The following is an 18,308-nucleotide window of genomic DNA, read 5'->3' as shown; positions in this document are numbered from 1 at the left end:
CTTTCAGGGCTCTCCCCTCTCCCCAGGTCACACTTTGCACTGCTCTTCCTTTGCACCTGGGGTGGTTTTGCCTGGCTGGAATGTGCTCTTGAAATCTGATAAGAACTCTTCCTTATCTGGACGGAGGATAGAGAGGGGTGAGTGAGGATGTACAAAGGTAACAGATGCATTTTTTGTTTTGCCCCCCCCTTTTGCCTCTGGCTCTCATGCTCCCCATCCCTTGCTTAACCAAACTGAATGTCATTGTACATTCCCCATCTGCTACAACCCCTATGCACACTGGAGTCAACAGGGCCCAAGGATTAATTTAAATTAGGGATGGGCGAGAAATCTGATTCAGTTCACATTTAAAAGTGAACCTGCCAGATTTGGCCCTTCCAAAACGATACAAGAACTGAAACACAGCCGTCCTGCGAAAGGCATGCTGCTACGAATTTTGCAATGCCAAGCAACGTGTACAAAAATGCATGTACCAGACTGGTGTGCAAAAAAAATGCCTATGATAGTGAAAATAATGTACAAAAATATACAGCATTGCATTAGGTAAAAATGCTCTGTAAAATGTGTGGCAACATTGCATACAAATGTGCACATTATGAAAATTTCACCCAAAAATGCTAATGAATTTTCGCTAGGCCTTTTTTTAAAAATGCACATTCACATGGAAATGTGGGGAACTGAATTTTAGACAGATAGAATGAGAAACGGAGAGGCCATGACCTTGACAATATTCACTCATCCCTATTTTAAATTGTGCTGCTGCTATTATTAATTATTATTATTATTATTTATTAATTTATATACTACTTATATACCAAACTGGCTTCTAAAGGGTTTACCAAGTAGCACATCACAAGGAAGGCAGCACACAACCTTGTGTCGTTTTTAAATTATTATTTCATTTGTAAACCCCCCCTTCATCCGAAGGATCGGAGGGGGCTTCCAGCATAAAAACACAAAAAACACAATGTAACAAAAACAGACAAACAAAAACACAAATGTTTAGGAGTTGTGAATGATTCTCTCCCCTCACAAATTTATTGACAGCTGCATGATTATTTTAGCTAAGAAGTGGAAGGGGCAAGCAGAATATAAAATAGGAAGAATGGTATAAAGAGGTATGGGATAAATAATTAATGATAAATAACATGTGCCATTAAGGTAAGATGGGGAATATGCAGGAGAATTTTTTATGAGGCGATATGGAGGGTGTTTGTAGAATTTGTACAGTAATACCTTGGTTTTCGAACAGCTTAGTTCTCAAACATTTTGGCTCCTGAACACCACAAACCCGAAAGTGATTGTTCCGGTTTGCGAACTATTTTTGGAAGCCGAACGTCCGACGGGGCTTCTGTAGCTTCCAATTGGCTTCCTGCAGCCAACCAGAAACCGCGCTTTGGTTTCCGAACATTTTGGAAGTTGAATGGACTTCTGGAATGGATTCCATTCGACTTCCAAGGTACGACTGTATTGTGAAAGCAGAAAGGGGTCAAACCATCGCAAGAGGTGTTGAAATTTTGGGAGGTTGGATAGTTACAATGGAATGGTCTCAGAGGTGGGGTGCACATTTTTATTCTTATTTGTTTATTATTATTACTTTGTCATAATAATAATAATAATAATAATAATAATAATTGTCTGCCCTTTCCACTGACAGAAAATATCCTCTTTGCCATCTCCCAGACATCTGGCGGCATATCGCCTTCTCCAGAACACACTGTTTTATAGCAACAGAATCAAATTAAAGTGTTAGTCCTATTGCGGCATTACAACCCTCAAGCACACAATCATTTGCTGAGTTGCCCAATGCAGGCATGCTCTATTCCAGGGGTCAGCAAACTTTTTCAGCAGGGGGCTGGTCCACTGTCCCTCAGACCTTGTGGGGGGCCAGACTATATTTTGAAAAAAAAATGAACGAATTCCTATGCCCCACAAATAACCCAGAGATGCAGTTTAAATAAAAGGACACATTCTACTCAGGTAAAAACATGTCGATTCCCGGATCATCCGTGGGCTGGATTTAGAAGGCGATTGGGCCACATCCGGCCCCCGGGCCTTAGTTTTGGGACCCCTGCTCTATTCTACTTGCTGCTTGGGGCCAGAATCCTAAAGATGTGATTTGGTCAAGCACCATCAGTTTCCAGCCCCTTGGTGCAATGTGGTTTACTTATATTTCTGTACCGTCATCCCAGAAAAAGGTCAGGGCAGTGCACAGCAATACAACAACAACAACAACAACAACAACAATAACAACAATTAAAAGAATCAAAGTCAGGCCATTCGTCTGGCTATCTTAAAGCTAGCTTCAAAGACTGCTAACAGATCTCCAGTGTTTCAGGCACGGAACATTTTCACCCCACCCCAGAACCTTCTACACTAGTGGCCAAAATTGTGGAAACCTTTTGGGAAAAGTGTATTTCCGAGGTTTGATGGCTCATAACACCTGATTGGCTCTCTAAACACTCATGCCCATTGGCTACATTTAAATGAAGGAAAGCTACTGCATATCAAGCTAAGCAAGTTGTACTTCTTCTGGTTATTTGGCTATAAACTTTGATAGGATACAGATAATTGAACAAACTTTGTTGCGTTACATTCTTCATTAAATTATATTTCCATTGATATATAATTTAATGGTATTACTAAAAAAAATGGTGTTATGAGCTATCAAACCTCAGAAATACACTTTCCCCAAAAGGTTTCCACAATATTGGCCACTAGTGTACATGCAGAACAGATGCCTAACCACTGTCCATTCTTGCACTAGTTTACTTACTTTGTAAGTTTCTACAGTCAGTCATTGACCATTCTGATTCCAGAAGGCATTTTGTGCCTATCCGTGGTGGATTATTTCTTAGCAGCCATTCTTTAATATTAATAAACTTCAATATTAAAATTCCCAACCAAATAGCATTTTACTGTTGGGTTTTATTATTCTGCGATTTTGGTTTTAAGTCTCCTTTGAGCCCTTTTAGCAGAACAGCAACTGGCAAAACATTTGTAAGCAGAAATCGAAGTCTCGGGTTGAATCAAAAGCCCAGGTTGTGCAATGCACTTTCAATGGACAAGGCAAAGTATGCCGATCCAGAGCTCATCATTTGTACCTTGCAAAAATTCCTTAGATGACCTCGTGCTCCCATATAGCTTTGTCTTAAAGCAATAAACAAGACTTACCCTGGAAAATCAAGGTTTTAAAAGCATTTGGTCTCATCAACAATTCATGCCCTCAGACCGAAGGTTCATATTTCAGCTGTGTGAAAGCACTTCTGGGCTTTTTCCAAGCAAAACTTTTGTTTCGGAACAATGTTCTCATTTAAACTGATCATTCTGATATGCATTTTTTTTAAAAAAAGCAAGTTACTATGCCATTTTTGAAAACCTGCTAAAATTATTTGGAAGTGCTCTTTTCCTGCACGGCCACAGCGGCTGTGCTCAGAGGGATTGCCATAGGGTACAACTATGTGTCATTCCCCTCCCCCCCGCCTCTTGCCCTTTGGGGCATGCATTCTGGGAGGCCAACAGTAGGTGGAGCCAGGTTCAACATTAAGCAGAGTCAACTGGAGTTGACTGGTGGTGGGGCCCTTTCCCCCTAATGGGCCAACCTGCACTACTATAGCTTATAGGGGACTCGGGTGGCACTGTGGTCTAAACCACTGAGCCTCCTGGGTTTGCCGATTGGAAGGTCGGCGGTTCGAATCCCCGTGATGGTGTGAGCTCCCGTTGCTCTGCCCCGACTCCTGCCAACCTATCAGTTTGAAAACATACCAGTGCAAGTAGATAAATAGGTACCGCTGAGGCGGGAAGGTAAACGGCATTTCCATCACGGGTGTCCTGTTGCGCCAGAAGTGGTTTAGTCATGCTGGCCACACAACCCGGAAAGCTGTCTGTGGACAAACGCCGGCTCCCTCAGCCAGAAGCGAGATGAGCACTCAAACTCCATAGTCGCCTTTGACTGGACTTAACCTTCCAGGAGTCCTTTACCTTTTATACCTTTACTCTAGCTCAGGGGTTGTCAACCTGGTCCCTGCTGCCCACTAGTGGCTGTTGCAGGATTCTAGGTGGGCGGTAGGGGGTTCTACAGTACAAGCTGAATCCTCTTTCCATCAAGCACTGGTGGACGGTAAGGAAATTTTACCATCAAGAAAGATGCATTAATGGACGGTAGGTATAAAAAGGTTGACTACCCCTGCTCTAGTTTATACTCCTTGGGCTGGATGGGGCTGTGGGTTGCATTCCCAGACCTCCCATTCCTTGTAACAATAACTTGTTGCAGTGCTTGTTCCGTGTACATTCATGCACCAAGAGGTTTTGTGAACAAGCCTCTATATGGGGATATTTCAAGTGTGGGCTCTGAATACCCATGGAGGAAAGTTTTCTCTTTATTCCAGAAAATATAACCTGCTTTTCTGCAGTTGAACACAAGGCAGCTTGCAATCAACACACACACACACACACACACACACACACACACACACACACACATGGACTAAATAATGTAAAACAATTTTAGTTTCCATTTTCTACCAGAGGAAATCTTTTTTTAAAGAACAGTAAAGAGGTTAATTGCCTGACTTCAGTACTCTTTCACCATAGTAGGGAAATCAACTATTAAAGCAGCTGAACCCTTCTAAAAATGAACAGTAAAGGGACCCCTGACCATTAGGTCCAGTCATGACCAACTCTGGGGTTGTGGCGCTCATCTCGCGTTATTGGCCGAGGGAGCTGGCATACAGCTTCCAGGTCATGTGGCCAGCATGACTAAGCCGCTTCTGGCGAACCAGAGCAGCACACGGAAATGCTGTTTATCTTCCCACTGTAGCGGTACCTATTTATCTCCTTGCACTTTGAAGTTCTTTCAAACTGCTAGGTTGGCAGGAGCAGGGACTGAACAACAGGAGCTCACCCCGTCGCGGGGATTTGAACCGCTGACCTTCTGATCGGCAAGCCCTAGGCTCTGTGGTTTAACCCACAGCACCACCCGCGTCCCAGAATGAGCAGTAGATTTCGTTTATTGTACTTTAAATTATCGCTCATCAATAAAGCTGCCTCCAGGATTTCCACTTGAAAAGCTATGCATCTGCACAGGTTTGTTTCTTTGGTTTATTGGTGTCACACCTCAAAAGTTTTCAAGTCTGATGCTGCAGTTTTCAAGAACTCCGCTACATTAGTAAAGAAATAGTGATTTGAATGTGCTATAATGTGCTATAAACATGGAACACCAGATGGCGCCAGAGAGCAGGAAAATTTAAAACACGATTTCCCATACATATTTTTTTTCTTTTGTTATAATCTAATTTCTGACTTATTTATAGCAGGTTTTTCCTGTGTTAATTTTTATTTTATTTTATTGGGTTTTATAAACAAGAATAATGTCATACGGATAAGTATACCAAGTTTTCTCATGTCATTTGTATATCACAAAAATAGTATAATAAATGTGGAGTAATATCTACAACATATGGTTCATTATTAGTGGTCAATGTATAAGTTCTTGGTTCATGAATTGGTTTAAACAACTATGAAGAAAAGAGGGGAAAGACAGGGAGGGGGGAATGGTAAGTGGGGTGAGGTGGGGTCATTATGCTTCTAGTCTGCTTTTCCTGTGTTTAGATCCAACCCAAGTTGGATTGAAGCTGGCTTGTGGCGGGCTGGAATGCGTTAAATCACAGCATTTTGCAAGAAACCACAGGATAGTTCTGTAGATTAAAAAAAACCCGAGCCGTGGAAATGCACAGGAGTCAGAGTAAACCGTAATGGGTACATAGCCAAAGAGGGACATAAACAAGGAGGTTTGGGCAATACACAGATATATATAAATTTAAGGAACTAATAAACCAGTTACAAGGCCAATAACTAGTCAGCTAAGTTTTCATAGAATCATAGAATTGTGGAGTTGGAAGAACCCTGAAAATCATCTAGCCCAACCCCCTGCAATGCAGGAATATGCGGCTGTCCCGAACGGGGATTGAACCTGCAACCTTGGTGTTATGAGCACCATGCTCTAACCAGCTGAGCTATCCTTAAACTGGCTAGCAGTCCTAAGCACAACTTTTGACTCCACTAGCAAAGTGCAGGGGCAGCCAACAAGGTGCCTTCGTGATGTTAATGACCGACAACATCCATGTATACATATTTTGACAATCTGAGCATTGCTCCAAGGCTGTTTCTTCCGGCATAATGACCGCACTGGCACATACCTGAGTATGTCCGTTCACGACCACTTCTTCTGCAAAGCGGACTTTGACGGGATTTGTCTTTAGCCTGGCTCTTTTCTCGGCTGTAAGAAAGGAGGATTTAGGGCCACCCTGCAAAGACAATGGCATTGGGTTTGCAAATTACAACATCCTGACAGCAACATGGCAACATGACAACAAACCCTGTCGGCTTGATATCATCACGATTTTCGCGATCTCACCTAAGGAGCAGAGACTGAAATAGGTGTAAGGAAAACCAGGGCTATCAAGCAGGGGCGGCAGAAGGGGAGCGGTGGGGGCGGCTTGCACCAGGTGTCATCACCATTGCCCCCCCCCCCGCTCCCGGGCTGTTTCCTGGAGGCGAGGAGCCTCCCCTGAGCTGTCAAATTGAAGAGGGAAGGGAGGAAAGCTGCTGGCAAAGCGGTGCGGCTCCCTCCCCCCACCCCCAGGAAGCAGCCCGCCATGGGCGGCTCATTCCTCCCCTGGGACACTCGTCCCTCCCCCATGGCTCCACCCCCAGGTGCACAGCATGTGCGCTGCTCCAGGTACTGGAGCGGCTAGCTCTACCTCTGCTATCAAGCTATTAAAAATGGTCCTGCTGGATCCAATCAAGGGTCCATTTTGATCAGCATTCTTTCCTGCAACAGCTATCCTGATGCCTCTGGGAACTTCACAAAGAGCACTTTAAGGAGATGAACTTCCTTTTCGTTTGCCTATGGCAACCCAATGCAGAAAAATGGTAACCTAATGATCTGTTTATTATTATTATTATTATTATTATTATTATTATTATTATTATTATTATTTTAAACTGCTTGCAGGGAGGGGGTGGATCAGAAATGGAGAAATGTGTGGAGTGGGAGACAACACTTTTACTGTTTGAATTGCTTCAAATTCTTTGACTGAATGTGCATCGTCACCCATAAATAAGTGGTTCACAAAAAACAAAACCACGCTCAAAACGTGAAACGTCATCATTAAAGCCCACCAAAAAGGTGGGGCCATCCAAGTTACAATGGAGACAGAGTAAAAAAAACTCAGATTGGATGGATTAATGCAATAACCTGCGGTTTTATAAGAGTCTATATTTAAAGCAGATGAATAAATGAGCAAATTATGTTAATCTGGATATGCAGAGGATATTAAAAATAAATTTAAGGGACCGCAGAAAGAGGGGAAAGGAAGTCCAGTTTTGAAATGTTAAAACGATTGTAAAATTAGCGAAATGTATAAAACTAGTGAAATGTATAAACTTGAAAAGTATAAATAAAATTTGAAAAGCTGGGGGGGGGGAGGAAACAGCTCAGATTTAAAACACAATGCAAACGTCAGAGCGAATTAGAAAGTCTTCACTGGGCACCAAAGTGTACCCCACCTGTATGGTTGTTCTCACGGGAGGGTTCTAAATGCAGGAAAACGTATTTGGAGAGTGATTTGGAGTGGGGAAACAGCAGGAGGGCAAGGGTTAAGCACCAACTTGTGCCTGCTTTTCTTTACCCTTAGCTTTCCCCTGGAAGCAGCGTATCTTCATCTCGACAGGCTGTCAACAGGATACGGTCACACACGTTGGCATGCAATGGGTGGCGATTATGGCCCAGCCTCAACTCTCTGTCCACGATGTTGCACCAATGCCAGGCTGGCAGCAACGTTACGGTGAGGGCAAAATGTCCACCACTGATGTGTGTGGCCTCTCCAGAGCTGCACAAAGTGCATGTTCTCTAGTCTCAGAGACAGCTCCCTTTGTAACTCTTAAGATTACCTCTGGGAACATCTCATTTGCGCACACCCATCAGGAGGCCAAACCCTTACCCCTTAAGGAGCATTTCAAACCCCAGTGGTACATGAAGGCAATTTACCGAGGTGCATCGGAGAATTGTAAACTGGAGAGAGACTTCTGATTCCCTATAAGGCAAAAAAAGAGAAAATGAAGATATATAACAGCTGTTTCCACAAGGGAGATAATACATAGCCCGGATAGTAGCAAAACCACCTTTTATCTAAAGACGTCCTATGAGTTATTGACTTCATCCAGGCCCTGTTGCTTTCAGTACCACTTATACACAGGTGGTAAAAGGTAAAGGGCCCCGGATGGTTAAGTCCAGTCAAAGGCGACTATGGGGTTGTGGTGCTCATCTCGCTTTCAGGCCGAGGGAGCCAGCGTTTGTCCACAGACAGCTTTCTGGGTCATGTGGCCAGCATGACTAAACCACTTCTGGTGCAACGGGACACCATGACGGAAACCAGAGTGCATGGAAACGCCATTTACCTTCCCACTGCAGTGGTACCTATTTATCTACTTGCACTGGTGTGCTTTCGAACTGCTAGGTTGGCAGGAGCTGGGACAGAGCAACGGGAGCACACCCCATTGTGGGGATTCGAACCGCCGACCTTCCGATCAGCAAGCCCAAGAGGCCCAGTGGTTTAGACCATCAGTGCCACACAGATGACACCCAAGTCAGCTCTATTGCTCTACCTTTAAACTGTCTTCCTCATTCAAGCCCTGCATCTCCCACTGTCCCCCCCAATATTCCTGTCTGGATGCTTCATTGCCATCTCAAACACCATATGACTTGTATTCTGTAAAGTGCCGTGGGACTACAGAAATAAGTAACTCTTGATTGAACATGGCTAGGAGATGCCACAGAAAAGTCCAGATCCTCCTTGGGATACCCAAAGCCTGTCTTTGCTAGCACAAATCCCTGGTGAGAACCTAAGCTGTCCCCTGTCCCTATCAGAAAAGAATGGCACATTAAGTTGATGGATTATGCCGAAATGGCAAAACTGACCGGAAGAATCAGAAATCAGGAAGACCAAAATTTTAATAAGGAATGGGGGAAATTTCTAATTTACCTTAAAAACCATTGTAAACAGTTAAAATCGTTAGTAGGATTGGAATAACACTTGTAGTTTAATGGTGAAAACGCAGACAGCCGGGGATGCTGGGAACACAGGAGAGGTTGCAAAACAGCACCCTCTAGCGGCGGCAACACTGGTACTGTAGCTAGGAAACTTTCCCTCTCCACAGCATCTTGGCTCGGCTTTGCAGACTGGGCCGAGGGGGCGGGATAGGTCATGGGTCGGGACAGAGTGGGGGGAGTCACAGGGATGAGCCACAGCAATGCGTGGCCGGGCCAGCTAGTATATATATATATATATATATATATATATATATATATAGAGAGAGAGAGAGAGAGAGAGAGAGAGAGAGAGAGAGAGAGAGAGAGAGAGAGAGAGAGAAAGAGAGAACCTAAGCTTTTTCTGGAGCCCAGCTGCATTATCGAATGCTCTGAACATGCTCATGCACAGTACCTTAAAAGAGCAGCTGCTTGTTCCCCGGTAATGTCCCCTTCAGCTGCTTCGTTGTTTATGGCAATGATGTGATCCCCTGGCAGAAGCTTCCCGTCAGCGGTGCTGCCTGCAAAATGTCAGGGCTCTGTTAGGGACAAATTATCTCTCCGGGTTTACAAAATCAACTCGAATTGCAGAAAGTTGGAGCCTCACTTCAGACATCTTATGACATGAAAATGCAAACCAAAGTTACCCAAAGAGACATAAGTGCACCACTGAGTGACTCCATCCCACCCTTGTCAGCTTAGGAAGGAATGGGAGTGCTCCTCCTCTGAAGCAGGAGAGAGTCAGGCTGGTGAAGAAGCCTGGGTATGTCCCCCTCTTGCTGCGACAAGCTCCCTTCTCCTTGGTCTCCCAGGAACAGAAGAGGTATGAAGAGAGAGGAGCAGAGACAGGCACATAAGGAAACCCCCTTATTTCAATCCGTTTCTCGCTGCTATCCCGGATTGTAGATATCTCGTAATTTCCCCGGGTTTCAAAGCAGCTCCTCTTCCTCCCTGCTGGCCAGGGAGGCTCCACTCGGCGCCCCCCCCCCGCGAACGAGCAGCCAGCCGCCGCCCAGTAAAACGCCTCGCTAGGCGGCTGGCTGCTCGCTCACTTGCCAAGTGCTGCCGGAAATTGCCTCTGCACATGCCCAGGCATGCGCAGAACCAATTTCTGTTGCTGCTCTGCCCATGTCTGGGCACCGGAAATCGCTTCTGTGCATGTCCAGACATGCGCAGAACCAATTTCTGTTGCTGCTCTGCCCATGTCTGGGCACCGGAAATCGCTTCTGTGCATGTCCAGACATGCGCAGAACCAATTTCTGTTGCTGCTCTGCCCATGTCTGGGCACCGGAAATCGCTTCTGCGCATGTCCAGACATGCGCAGAAGTGATTTCCAGTGCCCAGACATGCGGACACGGGCAGCCTGGCACCGGAAGCCGCTTCTGCGCATGCCTGGACATGCACAGAACCGATTTCTAGTGCTGCGCCGCTGGGTGAGGCTGCTGATCCCTTATTTTCCAATCCATAAGTTGACAACTATGCATCGGTGTAGTCTCAGATTGCATGGGAAGGACCCGGGAAGGAGGAGATTCATGCAGTTGTGTGAAGCTGGGGACCTTCAGTCTCCACAACTGTGACATAGGGGCAAGACCTATGATAAGAGTTGCTGCTCCCAAAAATGGAAAGAAATCCCAGCAAAGGAAGAATGGATACAAAAACTTATGGAATATACATAAATGGCAAAACTTGATAAGAAATTAAGATAACAAACTTTTTATAAATGAATGGAAATGGTTTATTGAATATTTGAAGATAAATTGTAAACAGACAACAACACTGGCAGGATTATTGTAATAACTTGCAGCTATATAAGAGTACAGTGCATGCTCAGGTTGCAAACGTGATCTGTGCGGGAGACACGTTCGCAACCCGCAGAGTTCACAACCCGCAGTGCTGCGTCTGCGCACGAGCGGGTCGCGATTCAGCGCTTCTGTGCGACTGCGAGCGCCAAAACCCGGAAGTAACCCGTTCAGGTACTTCCGGGTTCGGTGCGGGACGCTACCTGAAAAGACACAACCTGAAGCGTCTGTAACCCGAGGTATGACTGTACATATATATAAAGAAGATAAATAAACGAGTAAGTTAAGTTAATTTGGATATGCAAAAGATATTAAAAATAAATTTAAGGAACTGCAGAAAGAAGGGGAAGGAAGTCATGTCAAAATGAATGTAAAATCAGTGAAATGTATGTATCTGAAAAGCATAAATATATTTTTTTATTAAAAAAACAGAGAAGAGTTGCTGTGCTCATTAGACCAGGCGCTCCTGAGCAGACCTTGTTTCTTCGAATAAAGAGTTAACTTTGCCTACTCTGTGTGATTCATTCCTGCCCCCCCATCCCCACTGTTGTCATTGCATCATGCCATTTGGTGTTACCTTAGAGAGATATCACAGCCCCCAATGTGGGACAAGAAAGGCATCCCTACCTGCAGCAACCGAGGTGATAAGAAGGGGAAGATTCCGGGAAACTTCAAAGCCATAATGTCCAAGCAGCACATCTTTTTGGACCTCCACTGTGAGCTTCACACGAGTTGGAGGCTGATTAATGCTGTCCAATGCTCTGTCACCCACTGATGCTCTCCCCCTGCAAAAAAAATTATATAAAAAAATGCTTAAGAAGGATGCCTATAGGAATTGATATATGATGAATTGGTGGGAAAAAGTTTAAAAAACCAGAAGCTTTTTTTATTATGAATTATAGGTGCAGAATTACCAAAAGAGAAGAATTTTTTTTTTAAAAAAAAATGTATGCGATGACAGCAGCACAGATGCTCTTAGGCCAGAGATGGAAAGAAGACAAAGTACCAACCAAAGATGAATGGCAGAACAAGTTGATGGAATATGCCGAAACAGCAAAAATGACGGGAAAGATCAGAAATCAGGAAGAGCAAATCTTTATTAAGGACTGGAATGACCTTTAAAGCATATTTGAGAGATCACTGTAAACAGTTAAAATCAGGAGCAGGAATATAAAAACACTTGTAAAGAAACGTGGACTTTGGATATTATGGACATTGATTATTAGATAGATTACAGTAAAAGATGCGGGAACAAAATTACTGTATATAAATGGAACCCACAGAGGGGTAGATGTAGGTCTGAATGTTTGAGATAACCTTTTGTGTTCTTTGTTGTTGTTGTTGTTGTTTGTTTGTTTGTTTGTTTGAATCGATATGTTTGTTATGTATAAGTATTATGTAAAATTAATTAAATAAATTTATATTAAAAAAAAGAAAGTTCTCCATAGAGATGTACCGTGTTTCTCATATTATAAGTCATGTCTTATATTAATTTTTTCCTCAAAAAAACCCGACATGGCTTATTTTTGAGGGATGTCTTATTTTTTAAAAAGTGCACGCGGGCGCTGTTTGCCGGGCTTGTCAAGCCCAGCAAACAGCGCCCACCGATCTTCGGTGACTGGCGGGGGTGGGCGGAGAGCGGAGAACGATCTCCGCTTCCCCCCCACCCCCGCCTGTCACACAGCACAGGTCGGCGGGCGCTGTTTGCCGGGCTTGTCAAGCCCAGCTAGGAGCGCCCGCCGATCTTCGGTGACAGGCGGGGATGGGGGGAGAGCGGAGAACGATCTCCGCTTCCCCCCCCCCTGGCCTGTCACACAGGACAGGTCCAAAGATCGGCGGGCGCTGTTTGCCGGGCTTGTCAAGCCCAGCAAACAGCGCCCGCCGATCTTCGGTGACAGGCGGGGGTGGGGGGAGAGCGGTGCACGATCTCCGCTTCCCCCCCACCCCCGCCTGTCACACAGCACAGGGCCGAAGATCGGCGGGCGCTGTTTGCCGGGCTTGTCAAGCCCAGCAAACAGCGCCCGCCGATCTTCGGTGACAGGCGGGGGTGGGGGGAGAGCGGAGAACGATCTCCGCTTCCCCCCCCACCCCCGCCTGTCACACAGCACAGGTCGGCGGGCGCTGTTTGCCGGGCTTGTCAAGCCCAGCAAGGAGCGCCCGCCGATCTTTGGTGACAGGCGGGGGTGGGGGGAGAGCGGAGAACGATCTCCGCTTCCCCCCCCCCCTGGCCTGTCAAGCCCAGCAAACAGCGCCCGCCGATCTTCGGTGACAGGCGGGGGTGGGGGGAGAGCGGTGCACGATCTCCGCTTCCCCCCCACCCCCGCCTGTCACACAGCACAGGGCCGAAGATCGGCGGGCGCTGTTTGCCGGGCTTGTCAAGCCCAGCAAACAGCGCCCGCCGATCTTCGGTGACAGGCGGGGGTGGGGGGAGAGCGGAGAACGATCTCCGCTTCCCCCCCCACCCCCGCCTGTCACACAGCACAGGTCGGCGGGCGCTGTTTGCCGGGCTTGTCAAGCCCAGCAAGGAGCGCCCGCCGATCTTCGGTGACAGGCGGGGGTGGGGGGAGAGCGGAGCACGATCTCCGCTTCTCCCCCACCCCCGCCTGTCACACAGCACAGGGCCGAAGATCGGCGGGCGCTGTTTGCCGGGCTTGTCACGATGGGGGTGGAGACGCTCCTTTAGGTATACTTCAGACATTGTTGAACCTAAACTCCCATCATCCCTGACCATTGTATACTCCTTCAGGTATACTGGGCCGAGGATGTTTAGGGCTTTAAAGATCAGCACCAACACTTTGAATTGTGCTCGAACCGTACTGGGAGCCAATGTAGGTCTTTGAGGACTGGTGTTATATGGTCTCGGCGGCTACTCCCAGTCACCAGTCTGGCTGCCACATTCTGGATTAGATGTACAGTAAGTAAATAATACTGGTAAGTAATGGCAATGACAACAATGTGCAGGCATTGGGGCATGACATTTTTCTTTTTTCTGCTAGAAGGACAGCAGCTGTGGGAGGGGATCGCGAATCTGTTCCTGCTTCAGGTGGGCAACACCAGGATGATGTCACAAAAGCCACTGTCCGCATCAGAATATGTCAGTAGGAGGTCACAGCCTTTGTTCTCCAGGCAGGCAGCCTGGGAGCCCAAGGAGAGAGCCTCTTATTGAACTGGGCAGTGGCAAGGAAGGAAGGGGGAGAGTTGGCAGGCAAGATGTTGCAGCCATTCTAGGACTTCAGCTTACAGCAAGTGCCCTGGGTGGCCAGGGAGGGAGGAGAGGCTGACATGAAAAGAAGTGGAGATAATGGAAGTAGGCACAGGAATGTTGGCAGCACTCCGGGTATCGCAGGGTGACAACTTCCAGAGCTTGCCAGGACGTAGCATAGTTTAAGTGGCAAACGGGCAGAAAGAATAGCAAGCACTGGCATGGAAGCCTGGATAGATTAAAGCTCCAGCTTTCAGCATATCCCCCAGAGAGGGCAAAGGAGGTGAGAGAGAAATCAGAGAGCAGCAGTGTCGAGCGGAGCGATTGCAGGAGGCAGAGGCGGGCATTTTCTGAGACCACACAGCTTAGTGTGTGTGTGAGAGAGAAAGGCAGACGGGCAGACCAGGAACAGAAGGATATGTGAGAAGAGGAGAATAAAGAGAAGACTGGCTGGGGCAGCCAGGATTTGGATTTGGACGGGGGGGGGGAGAGTGTGTGTGTGTGTGTGCGAGAGAAAGAGAAAGAGAGAAGAGGTAGGAAACAAGGCCAGCTCAATACATTTTGCCACCTGAGGCAAACCACAAAATGGTGCCCCTTCCCTGTCAAGGAAGAAGAGGTGAGTGACGATTTGCATCAGAAACAACATGGGGGGGCGGGGAGCCACTTAAGATCAACATCAGGATCTGCTGCCCCTGTGGATCTTGCCACCCAAGGTGGGTGTCTCACCTTGTGACTCATGGGTGGGCGGCCTTGGTGGGGAGAGATAGCAATGCTCACCCTGGACTTGCAGGGCAGCTTGGGAAGTTCCATCAGCCAGTGGAAAAGAGAAGGGGCTTGGGGATGAAGGCAGGAGGCAGAGGGAGACAGGGACAGGAAGATTAGATTAAAAGGAAAACCCAAAACTGCAATAAAAGCGGGGGGCCACAACTACCACCTGAGGCCCGAGTGACAAGAGAAGGTACAAGAAAACACCCACATCCAAACTATGCCCCTATGAAACCAGGGTATCCCACATCCCCCCTCTTTTAATGACATTTCCTTAAAATACCTACCTGGCTGCATGATCCCGTGACCGCCGCAGCCATTTGGCTACCATCTGCTCTATCCGACGGGCCTTGCGTGTCTCCAGATCTTCCATTTACCTGTGCAAGAAACATACCATCCCATTTATTATTATTATTATTATTATTACTACTACTATGTCTTCTAAAAGTCAGATAGTTGTTTATTTCCTTGACATCTGATGGGAGGGCATTCCACAGGGTGGGTGCCACTACCAAGAAGGCCCTCTGCCTGGTTCCCTGTAGCCTCACTTCTTGCAGTGAGGGAACCGCCAGAAGGCCCTCGGAGCTGAATCTCAGTGTCCGGGCTGAACGATGGGGGTGGAGACGTTCCTTCAGGTATACTTCAGACATTGTTGAACCTAAACTCCCATCATCCCTGACCATTGGTCATATTGACTTGGTCTGGTGGGAGTTGAAGTACAGTAACACCCAGAGGGAACCAGGTTCTGCACCCTTGCTGGAGAACTCGACCCTGCTCACATGGGGTCTCCTACTTGGAACCTGCAACCTTCTTTCTATTGCTGGCTAACTTCTGCTCATGTTCAGCCCTTGGAAGTTATAGCTTAGATCCTGGTGCTCCCATAAGCTGGCTGGGACAAGGCAAGCATGAGAGCGAAGGGGAGAGCAGTATACTCCGGAGAATAACTTCAGGAAGTTAATTGCCTCAGGTCTTTATTATGAATGTCTAAGATGCATTGCAGGATGGTACTTCAGAAGACCAAAACCCAGAGGGGAAAGCTTTACAAAGGCAACAGTGGCGATCACGGGCAAAGCATTCGTTCTCCGTAAGTAATACATGAATACATCCAGTTTCTTCCAGGAAGGTTGAAAATGTTCTTTGCTGGGATGCCTTACGAGAGAGAACAAGTTCTTTTGATGAGTGTTCAGTATGGAAACATACACTGTGTCCTGGGTGCATGAAGAGACTATAATGGAAACAAAGCCCATTGCTGCTTTGAAAACTCTAGCTAATTAGAGAAATTGGCTGACCCAAGGAGAGAACTGACTGCTCTGCTATGGGGTGGCTGTCTCAGGTGGGTCATTAAGGCTGCAGATGGGAAGACAGACAGATCTGGCTCAAAGTGTCTGCCAGGAAACTACTCGCAAAACCCAGACTGAATTGAATGGGCAGCTTGCAAGACTCACACTTGCCTAAGCTATCACTAAGCAAGCATTACGACTCTGCCTAAGCCAGGGTAGGAAACATAGTGTCCATCAGATGCTGTGGGACTCCGACTCTCATCAGCCCCAGCCAGCATGGCCAATGGTCAGGGATGATGGGAACTGAAGTTCATCAGCATCTGAAAGGTGCCATGCTAGCCCCTCCTGGCCTAAGCAATAGCATCTGAAAGGTGCCATGCTAGCCCCTCCTGGCCTAAGCAATAGCATCTGAAAGGTGCCATGCTAGCCCCTCCTGGCCTAAGCAATAGCTCTATTTACATACAGTAACGCCTTGAACTATACATGTGGGGTATTTACTGTGACGTCAAACCAACAATGCATGTTTGCTAGATAGGCACATGTTAGGAGTTGAAGCTCAGAGCTTTCCTGTAAGTTTGCTAGAGAGAACTCCCATTGTGCCCTGGCATGGGAAGGGCGTGGCCATATAAATATTCTCCTTACTTGTGTGCAGTGCTGGATTTACGTATGAGCTAAACAACCTATAGCTTATGCCCCCACTCTCTTAGGGCCCCCCAAAAAAAATTTAAATGAAAAAAACACCTGGATGTATATTTCCAAAATATAAGATAAAAAAACAAATAAAATAAAACCTACATACAGCAACAGTATGATGTAAGTCATGGGCCCCGCCTGCTAGCCTGCTCCCTAAAATATCACTGGTTTGCTCATTTCTACATATAGGGTGCCTACATTCTGCATGGACTGGTTGCATGGTGTAAGGGGAAGAGAATATAGGGATCCGTTTCCTCTCATCAGAAGCAGCCTCTCCCCAAGCAGCGGGAACAGCGAGGACGCTCAGGAGTCCAGTCAGGAAGTGGAGAGAGGGCCATGGATCTCTCAGCAAGGGAGAGCCCCTGCGACACAGGAGGGAGGAAGAGAGGGGGGGGAGGGGGGAGAAGGAAAACATGGAGCGCAGATCTCCCCCCCCCCCCAGTTCCAGAATTACGCAGGAGAAGGAGGGGAAAGAGATTTGCTGTCCCTAGGCTCTTATGCTGGAAAAGGTCCAGGGGCGGTTCAGTACCGGATTCTGCGTCGGACTAAGCAGACATGTTGTACAGACCCAGCTCACTGTAAATAGGCTGCACTAAATGAAAAACTGCTGAAAGACAAGCATGCGGAGCGTCGTTACTCTAGAGTAGCCGCGACAATCCCCTGACACATGGCTACATGTGCAAATGGGTTTATATACCTATTAGGTCCATAAATTACCATGTAGCATATATTCAACACAAAAAAACAGTGACAATTTGTTGACAAAGGACAGCTGGAGATATAAAGGGCTCTGTTACCTTCAGTAGCTTAGGGCCTCATCAAACCTAAATCTGGCCCTGCCTGCGTGGGCACATCCTTTTTTGCCTCTCTTCACTCTTACAGGAAAGCTCTTCATCTCAATGCCAAGCCAGAAATGTCAGAACTATCTGCATATCTGAGCTTAAATGCTCAGACACCTTCTTAAACCAGACTTAAACATGTCTTTGTAACTGAATTACCATTTTAAGCCTGCCTGAACAAAGCTGCTGTATCTGATATTCTGCAACAGAAACTATGAGTGAGTAAATGTTTTTTTTAAAATACATTTTACAAGGCTGTTTGGGTGATTATGGTTTTAAGGGGGAGAAAAGGGGGAAATACCAGGAGAACCCAGTCTTAAAGCATCCTGGATTACTTAAAGGCTAAAACTAGCTTATCCAAGCTTCCTTTTAAGATGCAAAGGGATGCACTTTGGTGAGCTCACAAATGTGAGGAAGGAAGGGTAATATCTAATAAATATATCCTCTCCCTAGCATAGGTATTTCAGAGGCAGGCAAGATTTTGTTTCACCAAGCACCTTTTGGGCAATTCCATTTACCCATATTTGTGGCTTTAGGGTGGAGCCTTCTGAGCTATAGTTGATGAACATTTTCTCTTTAGAATGTTATTTTCTCATTGAGTGAGTCAAATTTATTTGTCTACCACCCAAGTTCATTAGAAAA

The 18,308-nt window shown here is 46.5% G+C and overlaps 1 protein-coding gene across 1 annotated transcript in view; it reads right to left on the bottom strand.

Annotated features, from left to right (window-relative positions):
- Nucleotides 1–18,308, bottom strand: part of FRMPD1 (FERM and PDZ domain containing 1) — a 76,107-nt gene that overhangs the window by 21,762 nt on the left and 36,037 nt on the right. The window contains 5 exon segments of the mRNA XM_060269066.1: nt 6,198–6,305; nt 8,051–8,096; nt 9,504–9,609; nt 11,515–11,672; nt 15,142–15,231. Of these exon segments, the coding sequence (XP_060125049.1) occupies nt 6,198–6,305; nt 8,051–8,096; nt 9,504–9,609; nt 11,515–11,672; nt 15,142–15,227 (504 nt within the window). The 5' untranslated portion in view covers nt 15,228–15,231.

The sequence above is a fragment of the Zootoca vivipara genome, chromosome 16 (assembly GCF_963506605.1).
Source record: "Zootoca vivipara chromosome 16, rZooViv1.1, whole genome shotgun sequence".
In the NCBI taxonomy this organism is placed as follows: Eukaryota; Metazoa; Chordata; class Lepidosauria; order Squamata; family Lacertidae; genus Zootoca; species Zootoca vivipara.
Note: the sequence above shows the minus strand (reverse complement) of the source record. Positions and strands in the feature narration are given on the sequence as shown.